The sequence below is a fragment of the Chiroxiphia lanceolata genome, chromosome 1 (assembly GCF_009829145.1).
Source record: "Chiroxiphia lanceolata isolate bChiLan1 chromosome 1, bChiLan1.pri, whole genome shotgun sequence".
In the NCBI taxonomy this organism is placed as follows: Eukaryota; Metazoa; Chordata; class Aves; order Passeriformes; family Pipridae; genus Chiroxiphia; species Chiroxiphia lanceolata.
The window spans coordinates 128,288,786-128,309,281 of NC_045637.1; the positions used below are offsets into that span (position 1 = coordinate 128,288,786).

Below are 20,496 nucleotides of genomic sequence, written 5' to 3' on the forward strand. Positions count from 1 at the left end.
ACATTCACTTCATGACTACATGGATGATGAAGCTGCTTGATACAGATCCCTGGTCTGATTTGATAAAGCCCCTTAATGATGAGCCTTAACAGTGGAAAAATATTAATGTAAACAACCTTCCAATTTCTCAGTTCATATGTGCAATACCTCTCTTAAGCTTACCAATTAATAAGACTAAGAAACTGTTTGTTCCATTCTGTGATCTTTTCACTGTCTCTAATCTTGTTTCTATTACTAACTTAGGGTTGTATATTATGCAGAGAAGTAGAGGCTATTATAACCTGCTGAATAATAAACTCTGTAGGAAGAAAAAGTGAAATTTTCAAATATTTAAAACAATATTATCAGCCTTATTATCAGTCGTTCCTCTTGAAAAAATGAGATTTATCCTATTAAGTGCAACCTCTAGACAAAATGCAGCAAAAAGAACTAATCCAAAATATTTTTTAATTTTTTTTTTTTAATCCACAATGTCTGTTTTTGTACTAGAAAGGAAAGATCTTTGAAGTAATGATCTTTCTTTTTTTTTTTTTATTCAGTGCTTTTAACCAAAGAACCCTGACTGCAACATTAAAATGCATCAATGATATAAATTATGGAGCTAAAAATAAATACCCAAAATTACAAGCTTTTGAGTAAGACTGCCATAAGAAAAGTATAATATATAATTGCACAGAATTATTTGATAATTTGTTATAGGAGCTTCACAGACTGTAACAAAGAGATCCCCTACTTATTAAATTCTATGCATATTGATTTAAATGAAAATAAACTACCATTAATTCAGTAAATAAAAATTAGGAAGTTCTAAAGTAATAATACTCTAGAAAAGTGGCAGAGCCATTTTCTCAGACTGCTACATTTGTATTAAACGGTGAACTATAAATCACAATTCATAGATGCTAACTTAGCTTTAAAAAAAAATCCAACCTGGAACCACACCACATATGCAATACTGCATCTGAAAAGTTTTAATTTTTGACACTATTTCTTGGCTTCATCACTACACATGGGCTTTAGCAGGTTAACTTGTGACATAGAAATAGAGTGCTACAATGGGTAAGAACAAATGTTTCCCTAGCCCAGTTTCTTGTTTACCTTCAATGGCCACAAGCAGACACCTAGGAAGACTACAAGATGAAGGCAAGACCAAATCAAATTTACCCACATTAGTTTCCAAAATTAAATGTTATTAAGTAGAATTACCTTTGAGATAAAGAAATTCTGCCTGAAATACCTAATATCGTAGAAATAATTTTTAAAAAGTAGACTTTAGGAACAGCATTTTAAAGAACACTCCAAATTCTTCCACCTTTTGACCTTTGATAAAATAATTAAAATATATTCCAAATTTTCTCTGAGTGTTTAGTATTTCTACATTAGATCTTGAGGGAGGGATGGAGGGATCAAATGTATCTCCCTCCATGGCATGAGAGATCTTGCAGAGTGTCATGCTTCTGGTGAAGAAGGAAGTTTCTTTGACTTCATCTTTCCTACAGGAACAGGGGTTGGATTTACTTTTTTTGTAAGGTTTTAATGAGCTTCCCCTTTTTGAATTACTGAGTGCCTCTGCAGACACTAAAAGCTTTCTCAAGTAACAACATGACTTCAAAATTGGGTTATTTTTACTCTGCTGCTTATCAGGCTACAATATGAGCAATGGTGATCTAATGATCATCTCTACAGGCTCTGAATGACACTATAACTCTTGTCTGTATCCTCATTTCAAATACCACCCTTGAAACTAGAAAGAGGCTGGTAAAACAAGCAGTATTTTGCAGAAACAAACATCTAAAATTTTGCACAGCATGCACACAAATTATATTCTGTGGGTGAATCCATTTTTAAATGCCGACTTACTAAGATTTTTTTTCCCAGAGCTGACTATATAAAGACTGTCAGAAAATAAGAGTAAAAATAAGCATTCAAAATGAATTAAAAAAAAAAATCTCTGCTCCTTTCCTTATATTCACTTTCTTCATGGTTTTTCTATGTTGTCTTCCAGTTTGAGTATTATACCTCCCAAATTCAGAGATACATTAGAAGAAATATGACTTTATTTTGACTTAATTTTCTATCCTTCTCTACCAGGTATTTTTTATAGGCCTGTCTTTATTCTCCTAAACTCTGGACATTTATTTTCATAATACCCACCCCATGTGACCAATACTGGACTAACGGAGTTTACCTATAGTGAATGCCTACACACAAAACGTCTACTGAAAGTTTGAAGGACACTGGAGTCAAGTACAGTCAACAGGCTGAAAAACATACAGGGAATGATTCTATTGTCATTTGGTTATACAAATTTAAGGCAACTTTCTCCCCTGACTGCTCATTTTGGAATTTTGATTGTAATTCTCCCCCAAATTAGAACCTACTACTTGAATTTATTCCATTTTCAGAGAGAATTCTCAGGGTAGAATCCTAGATTGGAACACAGAATCATGGAATTACGGAATCCTTTAGCCGGAAAAGATCTCTAAAATCATCAAGTCCAACCATTACCCTAACGCTGCCATGTCCAACCATGTCCCTAAGTGCAACATCTACAAGTCTTTTAAATACCTCCAGGGATGGTGACTCAACCACTTCCTTGGGCAGCCTGTTCCAATGTCTGACAACTATTTCCTTGAATACATTTTTCCTAATATCCAATCTAAATCTCCCCTGGTGCAACTTGAGGCCATTTCTTCTGATACTGTCACTTGCTACCTGGGAGAAGAAGCCAACAGTCGCCTCATTACAACCTCCTTTCAGGTAGTTGTAGAGAGTGATGAGGTCTCCTTTTCTCCAGGCTGAACAACCCCAGGTCACTCAGCCACTTCTCATAAGACTTGTGCTCCAGACCCTTCACCAGCTCTGTTGCCCTTCTCTGGACATGCTCCAGCACCTCAGTGTCTTTCCTGTACTGAGGGGCCCAAAACTGAATGCAGCACTCAAGGTGCAGCCTCATCATTTTGCTCAGTACAGGGGGACAACCCCTGCTCTGGTTCTGCTGGCCACACTAATTCTGCTACAAGCCAGGATGCCAATGGCCTTCTTGGCCACCTGGGCACACTGCCACCTCATTCACTTTCTGTGAATTCCAGTGCTTGTAGTTCTTGATACCAAATCACAGTTTAAATTTTGTGTAACTGATCACCTGTCTGAAAATCTTACAAGGACTAAGGGACCCTAATTTACAGAAAGAAGTAGGATTTTCATTAGTTACAACATTAGGCAGTAGCTCTTAATTTTAGTCAATCTCCTGAACAACCCAGATATGACAAGTCTACTCTTGTGGGGTAAACTGAGAATACAGCTGCAAAATGAGTAAAAAGGGTTCTTTTTGAATGGATAAATACAGAAGAACTGGCTAATACATTAAAGCCAGGAACAATAATGAGTATTTTGAAGATTATTTTAATTTATTTTTTCTGGAGCACAATAATGACAGTGCAATCTCACTGTCAGTTCTGGACCATACTGCAAGCTGACACTGAAAAGGGAGGTCGTGGTACACAGTTATGTATATCCTCCACCACCCATGGATGTCAATCCCTGGTCTGCGAGACCAGCTCACCAACCCAGCTCACGTATCTGCTGGTCCAACAAGAGCAGCAGGAAGGCTGTGAACACAGATTGCCCTTTCAGCAGCCATGTGGGCTTGGGCTGGTGTAAACTGGCTGAGGGCTTGGTCTGCTGGCCCCTGAATTGCAGAGCATCTCCAAATCCCATCTTAGCCACCTCCCTAGGTTAAAGTCTCCTCCAGGTGCCCTGAGAAGTCCTCTGCAAGCATCTTTCAAATAATTTTAGCCAGCTAAGTCTTGCAGTAGGCGTCTCTCCACCTCTATTGTGTATATGAAGAATAACACGAAGCAGTCCTTATAAGGAGACATGGAAGTATCTTTATTGACAGAAGGTGTGTGTGTGCTAATTTCCTGTGATGATTTCAACCAATTTAAACAAGAATCTTACCAGAGTAAAACACACTAGGACTGGGTAATGGAGAACCAACTTCCCAAGCATACCACTTCTCATCACAGTCTAAGTTTCTCTGAATCCAACTATATTTTCAGGAACGCTTTTAGTTTCTAAATAAAATAAAGCCCGTAACTACAGCATAGAATATATAGTTATGGGTATTCCAGGTAATCTAGAGGTTTTGGGAGACTCAGATAGCTAAGGAGCCACTCTTAAAAATAAAAAATTAATTATAAGAAAACTGTTCACTCAAGAAGGATTTAGCAGGTCAGTGAGGGCTATTAAAGATAACGGTGTGTGTTAATCTACTTGATAGTCTTCAGAAAATACATACTTGAAGTTAACATAAATTTAGTTTTAAATTACTGTTAATTAAGGTAGATTAATGTATATATGACTCACAAAAATATACATTAATAGCAAAAAGAGCTATTCTAACAAATAACAAATCACTGATCCTACTGCACTGAAATATTTAGGCAGTGCGAACTCCTCAATGTCTAAAGATTCTGTTTAACAGTGAGAGAAATGCAAAGAAACAATACTTTGATGAAGCAGCATTGGAACACTACTTGGATTGCACTGCAGTTTAGAGATAACCCTGAAGCAACTGGAAAGGGAAAATCCATATAACCTACGTTATATTAATGATTACTGGCTGACCTCTGCTTATCTTCATTCCCTTAAGGATGACATTGAAATTTTCAACTATGCTCAAGCTTCATTATCTGAAATCTAGCCTATAATAAATTAAAAGGTTTCTGATGATATTTTCAACCTGTCATATTAAAATAAAACGGAAAATTTCTGATATCATGTATCACCTAGAAAAAGGATCACTGCTTTGTTCATATAGTGCAACGTGAAGTCTAATATTTACACTGCATGCAATGACCAGAGAATGTATTAGCTTAATTTTTCATTCAAATATTACAGATAAGAGAGAAGACAACAAATCCCTCAGAAGAGAAAGAAAAAAGAAAGAACATTAGTAGTGTGCACATAAAATATGGAAGAAAGGAGCTACATTTACTTTCCTCCAGGAAAGAACTTCCATTGTATATCACAGGTGCCACACAGCAAATGGCAACAGTAGCTTCCACGACATGGCACCATGCCACCTCCTGGATATCTCAAAGCAATACAGTCAAAGCTGACCAGGCAGTGCACACAGGTACACTGAAGTTCACTGACATCAATAGATCTATCAAAATATACAGCAGGTGGGAAACAGCCTTCAACTTGAACAATTTCCTAGTATTTTCCCCAAAGCTTGCTTAATTCTAATTTTCCAATCAATTTTCCACTCCCTTCCTCTAACAAAAAAAGTAAATTACGACTTAAGCATGTCATTGAAGCTGAAATTAATGCTGTTCTTTCCTCTTAGAATATAACAAGTTGTTTAATGCTCCACAACACTTTAAAGGGGCCAAATTTAACGACATGCTCATTTCAAACTGAATTTGCAAAAACTAATTTTTCTTTTTTTTTTTTTTTTTTTTTTGTGGGTAAGGTGTTAAACAATGTGTCTTATTAAATATACAGTGAGGCAATTTAATTGCTTTTTCTGATCCTATCAATATTAAAAGTTGTTTCTAGTATCATTCAAGGAAAGATCTTTTTTTTTTCTCTTTGGAGGAATGCAATTCCAACTTATCTATCTTCAGAATATGAATACAAATTTGTACACAAGTGATCCTAAATGCCACTGCTTTCCTGTTTCCAATGCTGCTGTTTTTCCAGAGAATGTATCCACAGATCAATGACCCTTTCATGTGATCTGAAAATGCCAAAGAATAATACCTCAGGGAAAATATTTTCACTTGAGTTAAAATACTAATTTTTACAACAAAAATAAAGCAGAAATCCTAAAATCTCTGAGGATGCCATCCAAAAAATGCATAGACCTGGCAAATAAAGAAAAAGAAATAGTAGAGAACTAATAATTCTTCATGGAAAATAATTCCCATTTAAAGCCACACTAAAATTAATGAATCTCACAGATTAATAAAATGCTCATTTGCAGCATTCATCGTGGCACATTTTTTGCATGTTCTGCCATTTTTCTCTTACTGTTTATTAATTACGGTTACTTGGAACTGATGATCTGCAGGGTACATATCAGTGCAGACCAAGACTGATGAACAAGCCCCAGATGCCCAAGTGGTGCGGAGGGTCTATCCATGCACAGGATCTGTGCTGAAACCCTGAATGTTTTCCTGCAGTGAACCTGCAGGCACTCCTGACAACAGAAATGCAGCTGACTGGAGTAAATTCCAGGAGTGCCACTCCTTTCCCTTCCACTGCTGCAGGAGAAAGACATTCTTAAACTGATGAGTATGCACATGTGAAGGGGGAATGACTGCTGCCCTGGGGGGTCTTTCAATCCTTTCCTCCTTTCTCTACCCCAAAGGAGAGTGTGGTATCATATCCCTTAATGAACTTTGATGGTCTGCTTTTCTCTGTCGTTCATATGTAGACAGTGGTGTCGATTTCTGAATTCAATTATTTGGATATTAGGGAAAAAGAAACCCACAACAGTTTTTTTCTAATTTTTTAGCACACTTTTTAAATTACTTTAGAAATATGGCTGAATGTCAGGCAATAAAGGAGAAAACTGCAGGGATTTTAATTGTCTCAGCTTTGGTTATTACACAATAGATATTTTTGTCATCTATATATAAAGTATCTTTGTGAAATCCTTTAAAATATGATTTCAAACCAATGAATGCCATTTTCTATTTGCCTTTAATTTCCTCTCAATAGTAAGTTCATCAGAGTGTAACAATTAATTAACTTAATTAAGCTAACTTAATTATGTTCTTTCATAGGTCAATATGTAGAGCTACTCAGATTAATAACAGAGCTTGTAAAGTTAATCTTCTTGTATAATGCAAATGATGCCCAGTCATGTATTAAATACCTTCCTGGGTAACAGATGATATAGGACTGAATGTACTTTAAAGAAGGGCAGAGACTGTGAAAAGGTTAAATAAAGAAAAATGTCTTGGATTTGTGGAAATTTTGAACAGATCTAATTCATTTTTTAAATTAACAATATTCTTCTAAGAGGAGCCCTCATTTCATAAGGCCATTTACAGCTTAAATATACATAAATAAATTTTGACTTCAAAAGCAGAACTGCATGGCAGCATTTTCCAGCCATCTTGCGACCTTTAGGTTTAGTTATTGAGAAGATTACATAAAACAGTTATGTGAAGAGATTAAATGGAAAATATGAATTCCTAACTCCAGTGCATTTACATGCTTAACTGTATTTCCCAGTTTATTTTACAGAGGAACCACTTCAGTAGTCAAAGGTATTATGTTCCTTTCCTCTGTTCATTATTAATTCACTTTTAACACAGTCAGACTCTAAGGCTCTTTAGGCATGTGGCTAAGCACCTTTGTTCTGAAATATTAATGGGAACTACAGTAATAATAACAATAACTACTTGGAGAAGCATGAAAAGTAAAATCAAACAAATCTCTTGAGTGCCAAATGATCTGAATAGGTGACTCAACTCTTCTGTTTTGACAAATGAGTCTGATGGCTGGAAGACACACTCTGACAAGAAGAGATGGATTATGGGCCAAATCACCACATTTCAGTCAAGGAACCAAATATCAGTCTTTTCTACAATGAATCTGACTTAGGCCCAGAAAACATCTGAAATGCATAGCAATTTCAGTTCTGTAATCTGTTGCAACTCTTTCCTTTTCTCTCATAGAAAACAAAGAGTAGTGGTACAATAAACATTCAGTAATAAACACCTTACAGGATGTTTATTGTAAAAGACTGTAAAGGAAAAGGCCTTGGAATTGTGAAAACCACCATTGCTCAAAAGCTTTAAAACCAGAAAAAAGTACTAAAAAATGCACTGAAGGGATCCATCCTACATCTATGAGGGAATGGATGACACAGAAGATCCAATGTTTTCTTCTCTTTGTTAAAGCACATCATTTAGTGTTTGTGGTGTATTTTTTGTGGTGTTTTGTCTGTTTGCAGATCTAAGTGTAGCAGAAGGCTCAGAGTACAAATTAACCTCATCCCAAAATCACAGTCCCACAACTACTGATATAAAAGGGAATTATTTATCTATGATACAAAATAACTAACAAGTTATCACTTATGATTTTCATCAGAAAACAGACTGCTAGGTCCAAACAGCATGGACATTTCCAATTCCTTTTCTGAGTGGAAAAGCCCTTCAGAAGTTAAACAAAAAAATTTAGTGTTCAAAAACTAAATATGCAGTTCAACTCACGCTATGTGGGTAACTGTATTTTTTTTTTTAAATAACACTATGACAAGAAGAACATATTTATAGCAACTACAGTCTGTCTTTAGAACCACAATGCTTTGCACAGCTTTTATAGTTTTAATACAGCACTCAAAAAAGCACCACAGATACATAACCTATTCAGGTTCATATGCTACCAACACATCATTCATGTTTTACCCTAAAGTGCTCCATGCTTTATACATGCTTTTCTTGTAGGGGAAATACGGTTGGTTGTTTAATTAATGTTTTTATGCAAGAGAAAGGACGGCACAGCTTTTCCTCTGTACTGTTCTGGCAATGCAGACATTCAAAAAGATCAGCTCTGTTAGCCTCTAGGCTTACACTATTAAAACATGATTAACTGATTTGCCACAGGATTGGCAAAGGAAATTAAAACACATAACTCATGTACTTCTATTTTACTTCTAATTAAAGATGAAAATATGCCTCTTATGAGACTCAGGTTTAAGGGAACTGTCAAAACTAGTATTTTCTTACTTGGATGACCAACCACTGATACCACCAATCCCTGTGGAGTAAAGTGTTGCTATGAGAAGTGGTATCAAGATACAGCCCACAGATCTTGCTCTTTAGCCACTACATGAGAAAGGGAAAGCAAAATTACTTTAACAACAAACCTTCACTTTCTTCAATGCCACTATATAGCCATCAAAAAAACCTATATAAATATATTTACTAAATATGCTGCAACTGCCAGATGCACAGTGAAGGAGACCACAGAAAATGGAGTAAGGGTCATGAAAGCTGATTCATCAGCCTTTGTTATTCAAATAGGTGTATTCTTACATTTAAAACATTTTTAAAAATCACGGTGTCCAGAGAATTTTCTTTCATCTGTTCATGGTAAAGAATGTGTGATATCAGAGAAAAAAATTAATGTATTGACTCAGGGTATACTAACAATGGTGCAGTTCTGAATTTTGAAAGGCTTGAGGGAACAAAATTCCTGTCTTAAGCATTACTATTGGAGGGAAACCACCACCAATACTATATAAACCGCTAGGAAGGTTTAATGAAACTACAGTGAAATTAGGATGACACACACCTATCCACTTTCAAATGCATTGAATTCTTCTTTCAATTCCACTTTTCAATCCTAATTCTTAAAAAATCCAATAAATATACATAATATTAACTCAACCAGAGGAAACTTCCTTATTTTAGGATGGACACTAAAATTATTCAGGCATTTAAATCTGTACAACTTAAATTTTACTGAGGTCTGCACAGCTTTTGAAAACACAGAATAAAGTATATTTATAACTTTAAGGGCAGCTTGGTTACTTTATAACCCAAAGCGTTTCTGCATCTGAAGTACACTGATGAATACACACACTTTCCTGAATCCCTCACAGGTATAAAAATTTCACAGGTGTCTAAATCTAAACATTCAATATGTTAATCATTTCTGCAGTGTCCTATGCCACATAGCTGGACACTGTTCCAATCCTACACACAGTTAAATCTGATTTTAGAGCATGAAAAGAGGTTGGAAAGAAGTGCAGCAATAAGAGGACTGGATGCCATCCTGCCCTCCTGTTGAAGAGAGCTCAATACTAAACCATCATTTCTATTAGGAGGAATGACTAGACAAGTAGAACAAAGCCTCATCTGAGTGATCAAATTATATCCCACAAATGTCATACCATTCATGACACAAGTAAATGAGTGTTAGATTCAGACTGGCCTACCTAAGAGAAAACAAATTGTAATTAGGAAAAATCTGTACTTAACTCTAACGTGGCAACTCATGGGATTTTTCTTACTTTCCCCTACTAGAAGTTGTGTGTCCTCACATTTGTGAGCCCAAGAGTCTTTTTGAACACTGCTTTCCACAACCTTCTTAATTTTTCTCCACCTTCCCAAAATCCTTAGCTGTTAGCCACTTTGCCTTCTTTAATCTTTTCTCCTATTTCTCTTTTCCATGGCTGCATTTGAACTCTTCCTTAACAACTTCATTCTCACCAGTACTGATGGGTTGAATTCAGATGAGACATAAATCATACAAATAATGCAGCAGTCAGCAGCTGTAGTCAATTTCAAATATTAACTCATTAAGCAGATACTGAAAGACTTGATTTTAAATAAAATGAAAAATAAAAAAGGCATTAGTTGAAGTCAAACTCTGCAAACAGTTTTTTTGACCTGTTTTTTAGGGTGTAATTCATAAATGTTTGTTTATCGTGCTGACTTACCCAAGTGTAACTTAGATGGGTTGTTTCATGGTGGGTTCTGAATTTGGAAATTCAGCATATTGGTGCTCCCCTCTCAAGGTTCCCTGTAAAACCACAAAACTCTTTCTGACTCACTTCTCTCTCTTCTATATAAATTGCATTAATATGACTGGAGAAAGTCTCACTCCCTTATAAAACATGTAACCTCACATTCAGTAAAACAGCTTTAATATAAACTATTGCTGAGCTATTCAGTAAAATTTGAAAGGTATATTCCCACCTTTTGCTTTCCTGAAGTTTCCTTTCCCCCACAGTTTAGCTGTTTTTTATTCCACAAAAGCAAAAGCTGTATATCCATCTTCCTCTTGGTCACCTTTTACTAACTAATCATGTTTCATTCCTATTTCTGCAGCATTTCTCATCTTTTTATTTTTAAACATCATCTGTGCTCCCAATTTTAATTTCTCCAAAGAAGTCAGACAAGTTGGCAAAACTTAGAATTAAGAGGCAGAACCCACGTTCCTCCATAGAATAGAGGTCCCATTTGCTACTCAAGAATGTATACAAAAGTATTACTAAAAGATTATACTACTCTAACCTCAGGACTGCTTAGATGTGCTAACCTAACTTTCTATCTTGGAATATGTAGTGATATTCCAAAATAAGTAAAGTATCTATTTGGTCTTCATCCAGAAGACACTCTTAAGAATTCCCCTGGCTCAGTACTGTGGACTTCCCTCTTCTTCAGACTAAGTGACAAGACTATCAGAAGAATGAAGATATTTGATAATTATTAAAAGGCTACACTAAAGAACTAATAAATGGCATCGTATTTTCTCTGGCTAGTATTTCATGTTCTCCTTTACTGTGAACATTACAGTCAAAAGAAATCAGTTACAGTCAAAGAGAAAAAAACCATATAAGACTAATCTTTATATTACTTGGTTCTTGGGAGTATTTTTAATAATAATAATAGTAATACCTAAATTGTTTGAGGAAGCCAAGATTAATCGTGCTAAGGCTACTCCAAAGGAAGGACTTACTTCTCACAGGAAGGGTTAATTTAAGGATAATAATGGTACTCTTAGAAAATTATTGCCACCATGAAATGAAGTTGTGAGTCTGAATTCTGCAGACAATCTCTCCTCTTGTACTGTGACAAGGATGCATTGTAGGGGCAGAAAAAACCTTAAGTCATTGGCTACACTATGGAACTACCTTACAAGCACCTTTGCTTATAACAACAGGGAGTATGAACTTATGATCAGACTACATCATTAGCATCTTGTATCATTTTTTGGAAAACAAGAGAAAAAAGAAAGGCACAATAGAAACAAAGGTCTTTCCTTTGCACATCCAGAAGTTAGACATACTTAAATTTTGTGAAGGATGTCAAAAGGCTTGTATCTACCTATGTACAGATTTTATTTATGATTCTTTAGTGTATTGAAATTTAATCTGCCAGAATCTAACATGACTCCTGTTACTATTGTGGTATGAAAGACAAGAAAAAATTTTCCTAATTACTGACAATAAGAAACAGTATTTAAAAGGTAGTATAAGGAATATACTTGGTTTATGGGTACCATTAATCAAGGTCCTGAGATTCACCTTGGTCTTGCACGTTGTTGATATGGGAGGATAAGATTGAGCTTTAGCTTTAAAAAGTCTCTGTTATTAGAAAAACAACACTAGGCAGGAAAAACAGAGGCAAATGTGTATCCCCCAACAGTTAATCCTGGAAAAGAATAGACACAGAATGTCCTACCTCTTCTGGACGTTTCTGTGCCACCGATATCAGCTCTTCAGAGCTACTTCTTGAGGTAGAGGGTACCACGTTACCTGGGGCCTCTGAGACCACCTCATTTGACGGCTCGGAGTCCTGAGGGCAACAGAGACAAACAGAGCCCTCAGCAGCGTGGTGACGTGGCACGCCAAGAAAATGAGACTTTCAGAGGAACTGTGCTCTAAGCACAAACAGAGAAATAAAAAATACTTGAGGTCTGGAAATCTACTCTATTTACCCTGGGCAACTTATTTTATCTGAGGCAAAAACTTTTGTCATATATTTTCTCTTAAAATACTAATATTTTCTTCACAAGAGCACTATAATACTTATTAAGCAGCTATATGGCATTTCAGAATTGCAAAGTTCTGAATAAGCATGCTTGTTTTACCCATACCTACACCTGCTTCTGAACTGCAAGGAAGGGAATATTAAGAATACTACATTTCATCCACTTATTGAAGGTGAAGGTTTCTGTAAAACAGCTAGAGCCATGCTAGAACAACCCTCCACAAATGTATTTTACCAATCACTGCAAACCAATACAACACACAATCCAATAAAGTTAAAGTGAGTAGAGTTTGCTGTCTATTAGTAAATTTAACACTATAGTAAAATAAAATAAAAAATTTTAAGTAATTTGCATTCTATTTTCCAAATTGCCTTGATTTTGCAATGCAACGCTACTAGATCAGTCAAAATAAAAAACACTTTAATACCTTCCCTGCTTCACACAGAGGTTTTGATAACTGCATAGACTGAGATATTTTACTAGAGAGAAAAAATCTATTAATCGGTACAATCTCTACTGTGCTTGTCATGATGCTCATTACAGAAGATATTTTAGATGCCATCGCTTAGCAAGCAGAATGTGTGTTTTTGATATATCACTTTCTTTCTACATTCATTAATTGCAAGGAAATCAAGATTATACTTTTGAAAACTGCAAGCTGCAGAGCTCACTATTAAGTTTTCGAACATAAGAACCTCTAAAAAAGTAAATTAAAATTTCATAATGAAAATAGTCAGCAACTGCAGTTTAGCCCAATGTATGGAAAGGGAAAAAGTGAGCACTGGTCCAACAACCATTACTGAGTCACACAGGGAATCACAGGTAAGACCAGGTACCATAAAAGAATTAACACATGGAGGGGGTTCCCAGAGACTATAAATTTGAAAAAATACTTTCTGAGCCTAAATATTTTACATAAAGCTTTTTACACCTTTCTCATGGTATCACCTCTCTGTGATTTAGAAAAAGAATATTCTGATCCATTCTGTGGCTTGCCATGTTAAGTTTAAGGTTTGGTCTGAGGAAGACATTTTAGGAAAAAACAGCTTTCAGGAAAAAATAGCTTTCAGTGAAGACTAAAGAATACCATCAATTAAAATGTCAGCAGTGAAGTCCAAATGCCAATGCACTGAACTGTTTTATGGGCAGAATACTGGATCTCTGGAACAAAAGGAAAACGGAGATATTTTGGAAAAATATCAAGACCACAGCCAAACACAATAAACTGCAAGGAAAAACATCTCTAGCAATCTGACAATAGAAGTCTGATTTTCCCTATATGCCATCAAAGGAAACTTTGCATCCTTTTAATCCTGACAGCTCACTGTTTTGCCTGGACTTGCACAGGCAAACATCCTCTCTCTCAAAGTCTAGGGCCACTCAGTTTGGTTCCCAGTGAACTATGGGGATGAGAATATTTCTTCCTGTTGACCCAAACAGCCATGAGCTGACTCTGAGTATGGAACAGTACTGTTTTATTTTCTCCTTGAGAAAGTTAAATCGGTGCCATGCAATTTATCAGCTCAATATGTTTCCAGCAGCTCTTCTGTGCTACTTACAAAAACAAAAGTAACAACCACATCTGCTGGAAGAAAATGATATACTTGTCTGAATTCTTTGGTTCAGTGATTTCTCTCCCTGAATTCTGCTTGTACTTTGTGCCTGAACAAACTTTTGTTATGCTGTTATTACCTGTTTCCAGATAATGGTGGCAACCATTTTCTGTTACTAGTGTGTTTTTTTTAAGTAATAAACAGTGTTTTTCAAAAATTACCTGAGAAACTGCAATTTGGTAAGCATATATTCTTGCTAAATTCCTTTTGTCTCAATAGGGCCATGGATTCTTTTTCACATCAAGTCTTGAGTATCTTCTTCCCCAGCAGCTTGGCCATCCTTCTCAACAGTTCCTTAAGAACCAGCTGGCTAATTTAATACTTCCATTTTTAGGGAGATGGATGGAAACCAAATTTACTTTATTATTCAGAAATCAACCCAAGAAAATACTCCTCCTTTTCCAATTGCAGTGGTTTTGTTATCTCTTTTCACACTGTTGTCACTTCTTAGGAAAACTGTATAGAGCCTGAACATATGTAAGACAATCTATGTTGTTCTAAACCAGTTTGGCAACATGTAAAATACAGCTTTCAGAAACAGACATATTCAGTAAATGGAATGAGATCCTTTCATGTAAGGTACAAGAAAAAAGCTGCAAGGTGCAAATGAGAGCTTTCATGGAGCTGTTTCTAGGTGTTCTATGAGTATGTGGCAAGTGTGAGTAACTGTGCAGCAGTTCTGGTGACAAATCCTGGTACCTATATTTGTACTCTGGCAAGTAAAACAACATGAAAAAGTATTAGCATTGTTTACTTTTGTAAAGGAAAGGCAAAAAATCTGTATCACTGACCTAAATCAATGTTTTTACCAAAGAGGTGTTAAAAGGAAAAATGTACTTCAAAAATAATTAAAATTAGCTTGTTGTCCTTCCTAAAGTCACTTTATTATTTTTTGAAGGCCTTGTATGATGAAAACCATGTCAACTGCACTTCTCATGGATCTGTAAGCCTCAGCTATAGCAGTGATGGACATGGTGGTTTATGGACATAAAATTAACATGGTAAGTATTCTGGTACATGTCTTTCCTGGTGCTTAAGCCCTTCCCATTTCATTAAATTATTATTATATTTTCTAAGCTACACAGGAAAAATCACAAATTTTCTATTTCAAGTCAGACAGATCAATGAATAGCTTTATAATGGATCACAGTATTTAACTGTAATAATTATTAAGTTACAGGGGAAACCCACTACTAAATGGTACTTCCAGCTCCCTGAAAATGTAGAAATTCTTTGTGAAAATGTAAGTGCATTATAAACAAATTCCGAATTTTCACTAATTAAGTTCTGCCTGCAAAATTCAGTTTTTGATCAAAGCTCCTCAGAACATGGTTCTTCTTGGACTTATGAAACCTTGAAGAGGAAACATGAGATGTGTAGATATTCTGCATGTTTATGCAAGAAAGACATTTCTTGCTTTGAACTATGGCTCTTTTCCTGTGACCTAAATGTTTGTGCAGTTTAAGATATCACAACTGCATTGGCTTGAACCAATCTCAGTTCTGCAAAAAATATTATTTTGATTGCATGTTGACACAAATACATAACAAATCAGATATTCTAGTCCTAGGATGGAACTTGCTAGCTAGTCTTGGCAGCATTCAGTTCTCTTCTTCCCTTCATTCCAGTTCATGTATTTGCTATTTGCATCTACTGTATAGGAACACAAATTGTGCTTTTAGTTTTGTCTTTTTCTGTGCAGAAGTATTAATGACACAGTAAGCTGAAAAATCAATACTGTGTACAAAACAGATGTGGATTTCATTTGTGAGCCACATGGAAGTGATAGATTTCAAAGGGAGATATTTATATATTATGCTATGCTGATGTTGTGGCTTAATTTGAGAATTTTACTATTTTTATATTTTGCTTTTCAAAAACCAGACCATGAATTCAAGATCAAGACACATATACAGGTATTTCATATGTAAATAGGATACAGATATGTATATACAGACATGTATAGTCATAGGCAATGCACATCATGCTAAGAAAGTACTGTAATTGTTTACCATTCCACGTTACTGTCAGCAGAGATACTGACTCAACACAGCTTCTTATTTTGAAGAAAATGCAAAATTATGTATATTTTAAAAAGTATGCATGAAATACTTTGCTAGAAAGCATAAGAATTTCCATTTGAAACAAGATAATGGAAAAATAGTGTCTTACAAGGGTGTTCATACCAGCCAAACAGACACTATTTTTTCTACCATCGTTTCTTTAAAACAAAACTAAAAAAGAATTGAAACAAATCAACCTACAAATCCTTTATAGATGATTTCAAGCTGACAGGTTTGAATATATTATGTTAACTCTGCATCGGTTTTCATACATCATCCTTTACTTTGGTCCGGTTGAAAATTACACAACTCATAAATTAGCTTTAAACAAGTTTTGAATCAGCCTGGAACTAGTTTTCAAATTAAAGAGCCGTCAGTATATTACATCGTACTGTCATTTTATTACCTAATCAATTCTGTGTGGCCTGAGGTAGAAAGAAAATGGATGCTGTCTTCATTTGCAAAGGGTTTATCTCTCACACCAGGCTGCGAAAACATGACTGCAGTAATGAACTGGAAGCCAAAGTTACTAACAAAGACTTCTAATAGTAACAAAGTAGAAATATTTGTCCCCCTTTAGACTTACAAAAGGGGGAGGGGCAGAAAAGCCCTTTCTGAAACATTAAGACAGCTGAAGCACTATGGGATGAAATTAGCACATTTTTATTGAAGTGCTGAAGTGTTTGTAGCCTCACAGAGTGCCATCTTCAGTGCTGCACAGAAAAAACCTTCCTGGGTCAGACCAACAGTGCCTCTCCAACCCAGACTATGGAACGCCCTTCCAGCAGCTGATCAACCACTCCCACCGTCCTTATTCTCTCTTACACCCCAGGGGGCATACTTTGAAAGTATTCACAACATCTTGGCCAGAATTTGGGAAAATCTGGTGCAGACAAGATATTTGTAGCTCTCCACAGTTCATAATAGGTGGTCAAAGTAAACCCCCAGGAGAAATGCAGAGTTTATCTCAATCTACTTAGATGTGAGATCAATCACTTTCCTATTCCTTAGATTTTACCCTGCGTTAGTTAATGAGGCAAGAAGATGGGCTTTAAACTTTTAAGTCAAGCTCCACAGTTGCAAAATTTCCCTTCCTCTTTCTATTCTGCCTTTGTCACTCTCTTCATGCTGATTTTATTTAACATCTGACAATCTCCTCTCTCCTGCTCTCTCCAAAGATAGGAAATTACAAATGTAACCTCTCACATCCATGTGCTAATCTCCTACGCTGCCAGTCACAGAGGCAACGCCGATGTTATGTCCTTGGCTATTTTTTCCCTTTCTTGAGAAGGGGATGATGACTTCTATGTTTATACACTGTTAAAACAACAGGGTCTCATTCTCAGCTCTGAAACCACCTCAGTTCAGGTGATAAACCTTAAGCTAGCCCTAAAACCTCTGCCTTCTTTTAAAGACAGAAACAAACCAAAGACCTTTCATAATTCTCTGTTTTCCAAATATAGAAACTTAATTACATTTGTTAGCCTTGCACTAGTTTTCCTATTTTTCTTTGAATACCCTGTGCATTGTGAAAGAACTAATAAAGTTACAAGAAGTTTCCAATAAATACCCATCTGTTCCAATTTATTATCCCTCTTCCAATAAACTACAGCACTGACAAAGCATGCTTACATCTTTGAAATCTACCTAGATTTCCAAGTGCAAAGGGTAAATTCCCACCTGTACTGTTGTTTTAAAATAAGCACGCTACTATTGTTAACATTTTACTAGAAGTGTTTGAAGTATTTTACTAGAAGTTGAAAGTATGAAAGGAAACAGGGTCATCTGTTTTCTCTGGATTCCTTCTTCAAATGGAAAAAAATCATTTACATATATTTAAAGCTAGAAAGAACACTCTCAAAATAATGTTTTTCATATTTATTCTTCCAAGTTTATCACATGCAAATAGAAACAGCAAACAGGAGAATATTTTACTATTTGAAGGTATTATCATTCACTGACCTCTGAAACCTGAATCAGTTTCCCCCTTCTAACTCACATATTTTTCTACATTTCCATTACTCAGTGTACTAATCCTACCTCTCTTGGGACTGAATTTTCCACCTTCCAAATCAAGTTCCCCTATTGTATTTTTCTTTTACTTTCTCATCATTCACTATTTCTCAACATTCAAAAGCTATTCTTTTAGCTACCTTTTCAATAGCTACTTTTTCCGACCCCAGAATTCTTTGAACTGTATTAAAAATCAACTCTTAAAATACTATAATTAATAAAAACACATTAGAATACAAAAAAAGGGAATTAACTTCAAATTATAAACTCACCAGGCTAATCTCTTCTTGTACATATAAAATAAAGAATACAACTTTCCTGTTACTGTCACGGATTAAAGCCAATGATCAGAGTGGCTCAAACTACTGGCAAAAAATGTGTGTACTAACATGTATATCATCACCAGCAATTTTTAGAATTTCTTCACTAAAGGGAAAAAGCCAGTATCTATTTTTTTTTTGTGTTAAATCTCCTATGTCTTGCATAATTTGGTAATTATCTGGTGCACCAGAGCAACAGATTTCATATGAATATCCTTTTGAAGGATATTAATATACTGACAAGACTGCTGTACTATGCCATTATCACTGCATGTAAGAGTAAGTCGATACTTTTTTCCCTTTTTTTTGTCCACACTGCTTTCTTCCTATATATTGTTCTGCTATTTTTTTCAAGTTATGAATTAGGTTACAGGCATATACTATAGCCTAGAAAATTATTTTTGTCCTCATTTTATACTTTACAGACTTTAAAGACGTTATTTTATGGAGTTCTAAAACCTCTTTAAGGCAGTACACACATAATTCATTACTGCTGGATCAGGATTCTTCATCTTCCCTGTGCCTGTTTTGTACAGCTCTGATCTCTCCAACTCTTTTTTCCACCATCTAAAAAAACAAAAAACCCCAGAGCTGCAAAACAAATTGTCAAACACAGCACAAGCATCTACAGTCACAGGAAGTGTGGTGCTTACTGTGTAGCTGTATGTATGTTGCATATAACTGCAACTGTTGACTTCAACACATTCAACGTATTTACAAAATTATACAGGCACATTACACCTAGCATTTTAACTATTTTCTAACAGATGTACAAAGCCATCTGATATCACTCCTGGAAGGCAGTGCTGCAGCTACAACTGATGCATTAGTAAGGCTAACATTTGGGTTTGCAGTTGTCTGCTTCCTTAAGCAATGTATTATTCCTTCAGAAATGATCAAGGGCAGACCACAGCAATCCACTCATACAATCTCCCTAGAAGAAAGTTTTACCCAGCTGTATTTCTTTTCAAATCATGTTTAAATTGCTCCAAACTTTCCATGCTTTTGGATTGCTGAGGCAGTGACAATTTGGGAGTAAGGACCAAGCTTACTTTCACCTCTCAGGGTCAAGCTGCACATTTGCACAATTTATGGTCAAAATAGTTTGCTTTAGTTCACTTCAGCAGCTTGGGAGAAAGCATACACAAAATTGCTCACAATATTTGGCTAATACTTAACTTGAACGAGAAGATTGAGCACTTGAGAAGATCTCTGCTCTAAAAAGCAGCTGCTTTATTCTAACAAAAATAGAATGTCGCTCAGAAAAGGCTTTCTTTCAAGCACACAATCTTCAGATATTATGCATCAGCATGCAGAGTGTGTCTGTCAGATGTTGGAACAAAGCTTTAAATTGTACCATCTAACTTAATTCTCAAGACAGGGTCAGCACATTCATGGGGTTGTTTGGTTTTTTTTCATCTTGAGAAGTCCTTTAAGTAATATTTATTTAGCTCCTTACATCTTCATCAGCACTGATTCTTGCTTTTCAACTCCTTGAAGTCCAGTTTTTCCCAACATAATGCAAAACAGAGTGATATTAAAATGTGTGATCACCAAAAGCATCACAAAATCGTCAAAGGCTACTTATTAAATCAAGACTGGTTTTCATCTCTCCTCATTTCCAGAATATTTTTCGAGTAACAAGATGAAATAAAGAAAAGGATTGCACAGTACATAATTTTTTGCAGTCTAAGTTTATTACACAAGTTTTATAGCTCTCTAAACTATCCTTACGTGGCACCCACTTATCTGCTTGTTGTTTCAGATATTTTTCTATAACTGTTTTACCCTGCTCTGAGGGAAGGCTCTCTGTGTGTCCTCCACATCCTCCTTTCCACTTTGCTTCAACCCTTTTTTTTAATTCACCCCACTCTCCCCTGTAAGGGTTTCTGTGTATTCCCCAAGTAGAATTTTCTCATTCTTATGAATGTGTGTGTGCTTACAGTTCCCCTTTTACACCAA

General features: G+C 35.7%; 1 protein-coding gene across 3 annotated transcripts in view; it reads right to left on the reverse strand.

Moving 5' to 3' along the window:
* The window catches only part of PHF14 (PHD finger protein 14), a 160,898-nt gene that overhangs the window by 20,895 nt on the left and 119,507 nt on the right, over positions 1-20,496 (reverse strand). Inside the window, exons 18-19 of one of the 3 annotated variants that reach the window (XM_032689424.1) lie at positions 12,216-12,329; positions 10,469-10,551 (exon numbers count right to left, since the gene is read on the reverse strand). The exons of 1 other annotated variant lie outside the window; for it this stretch is intronic. In XM_032689424.1, coding sequence (XP_032545315.1) covers positions 10,480-10,551; positions 12,216-12,329 — 186 coding nt within the window. In that variant the 3' untranslated portion in view covers positions 10,469-10,479. The remainder of the gene's footprint in view (positions 1-10,468; positions 10,552-12,215; positions 12,330-20,496) is intronic. One more of the 3 variants, XM_032689419.1, reaches the window with a different exon arrangement.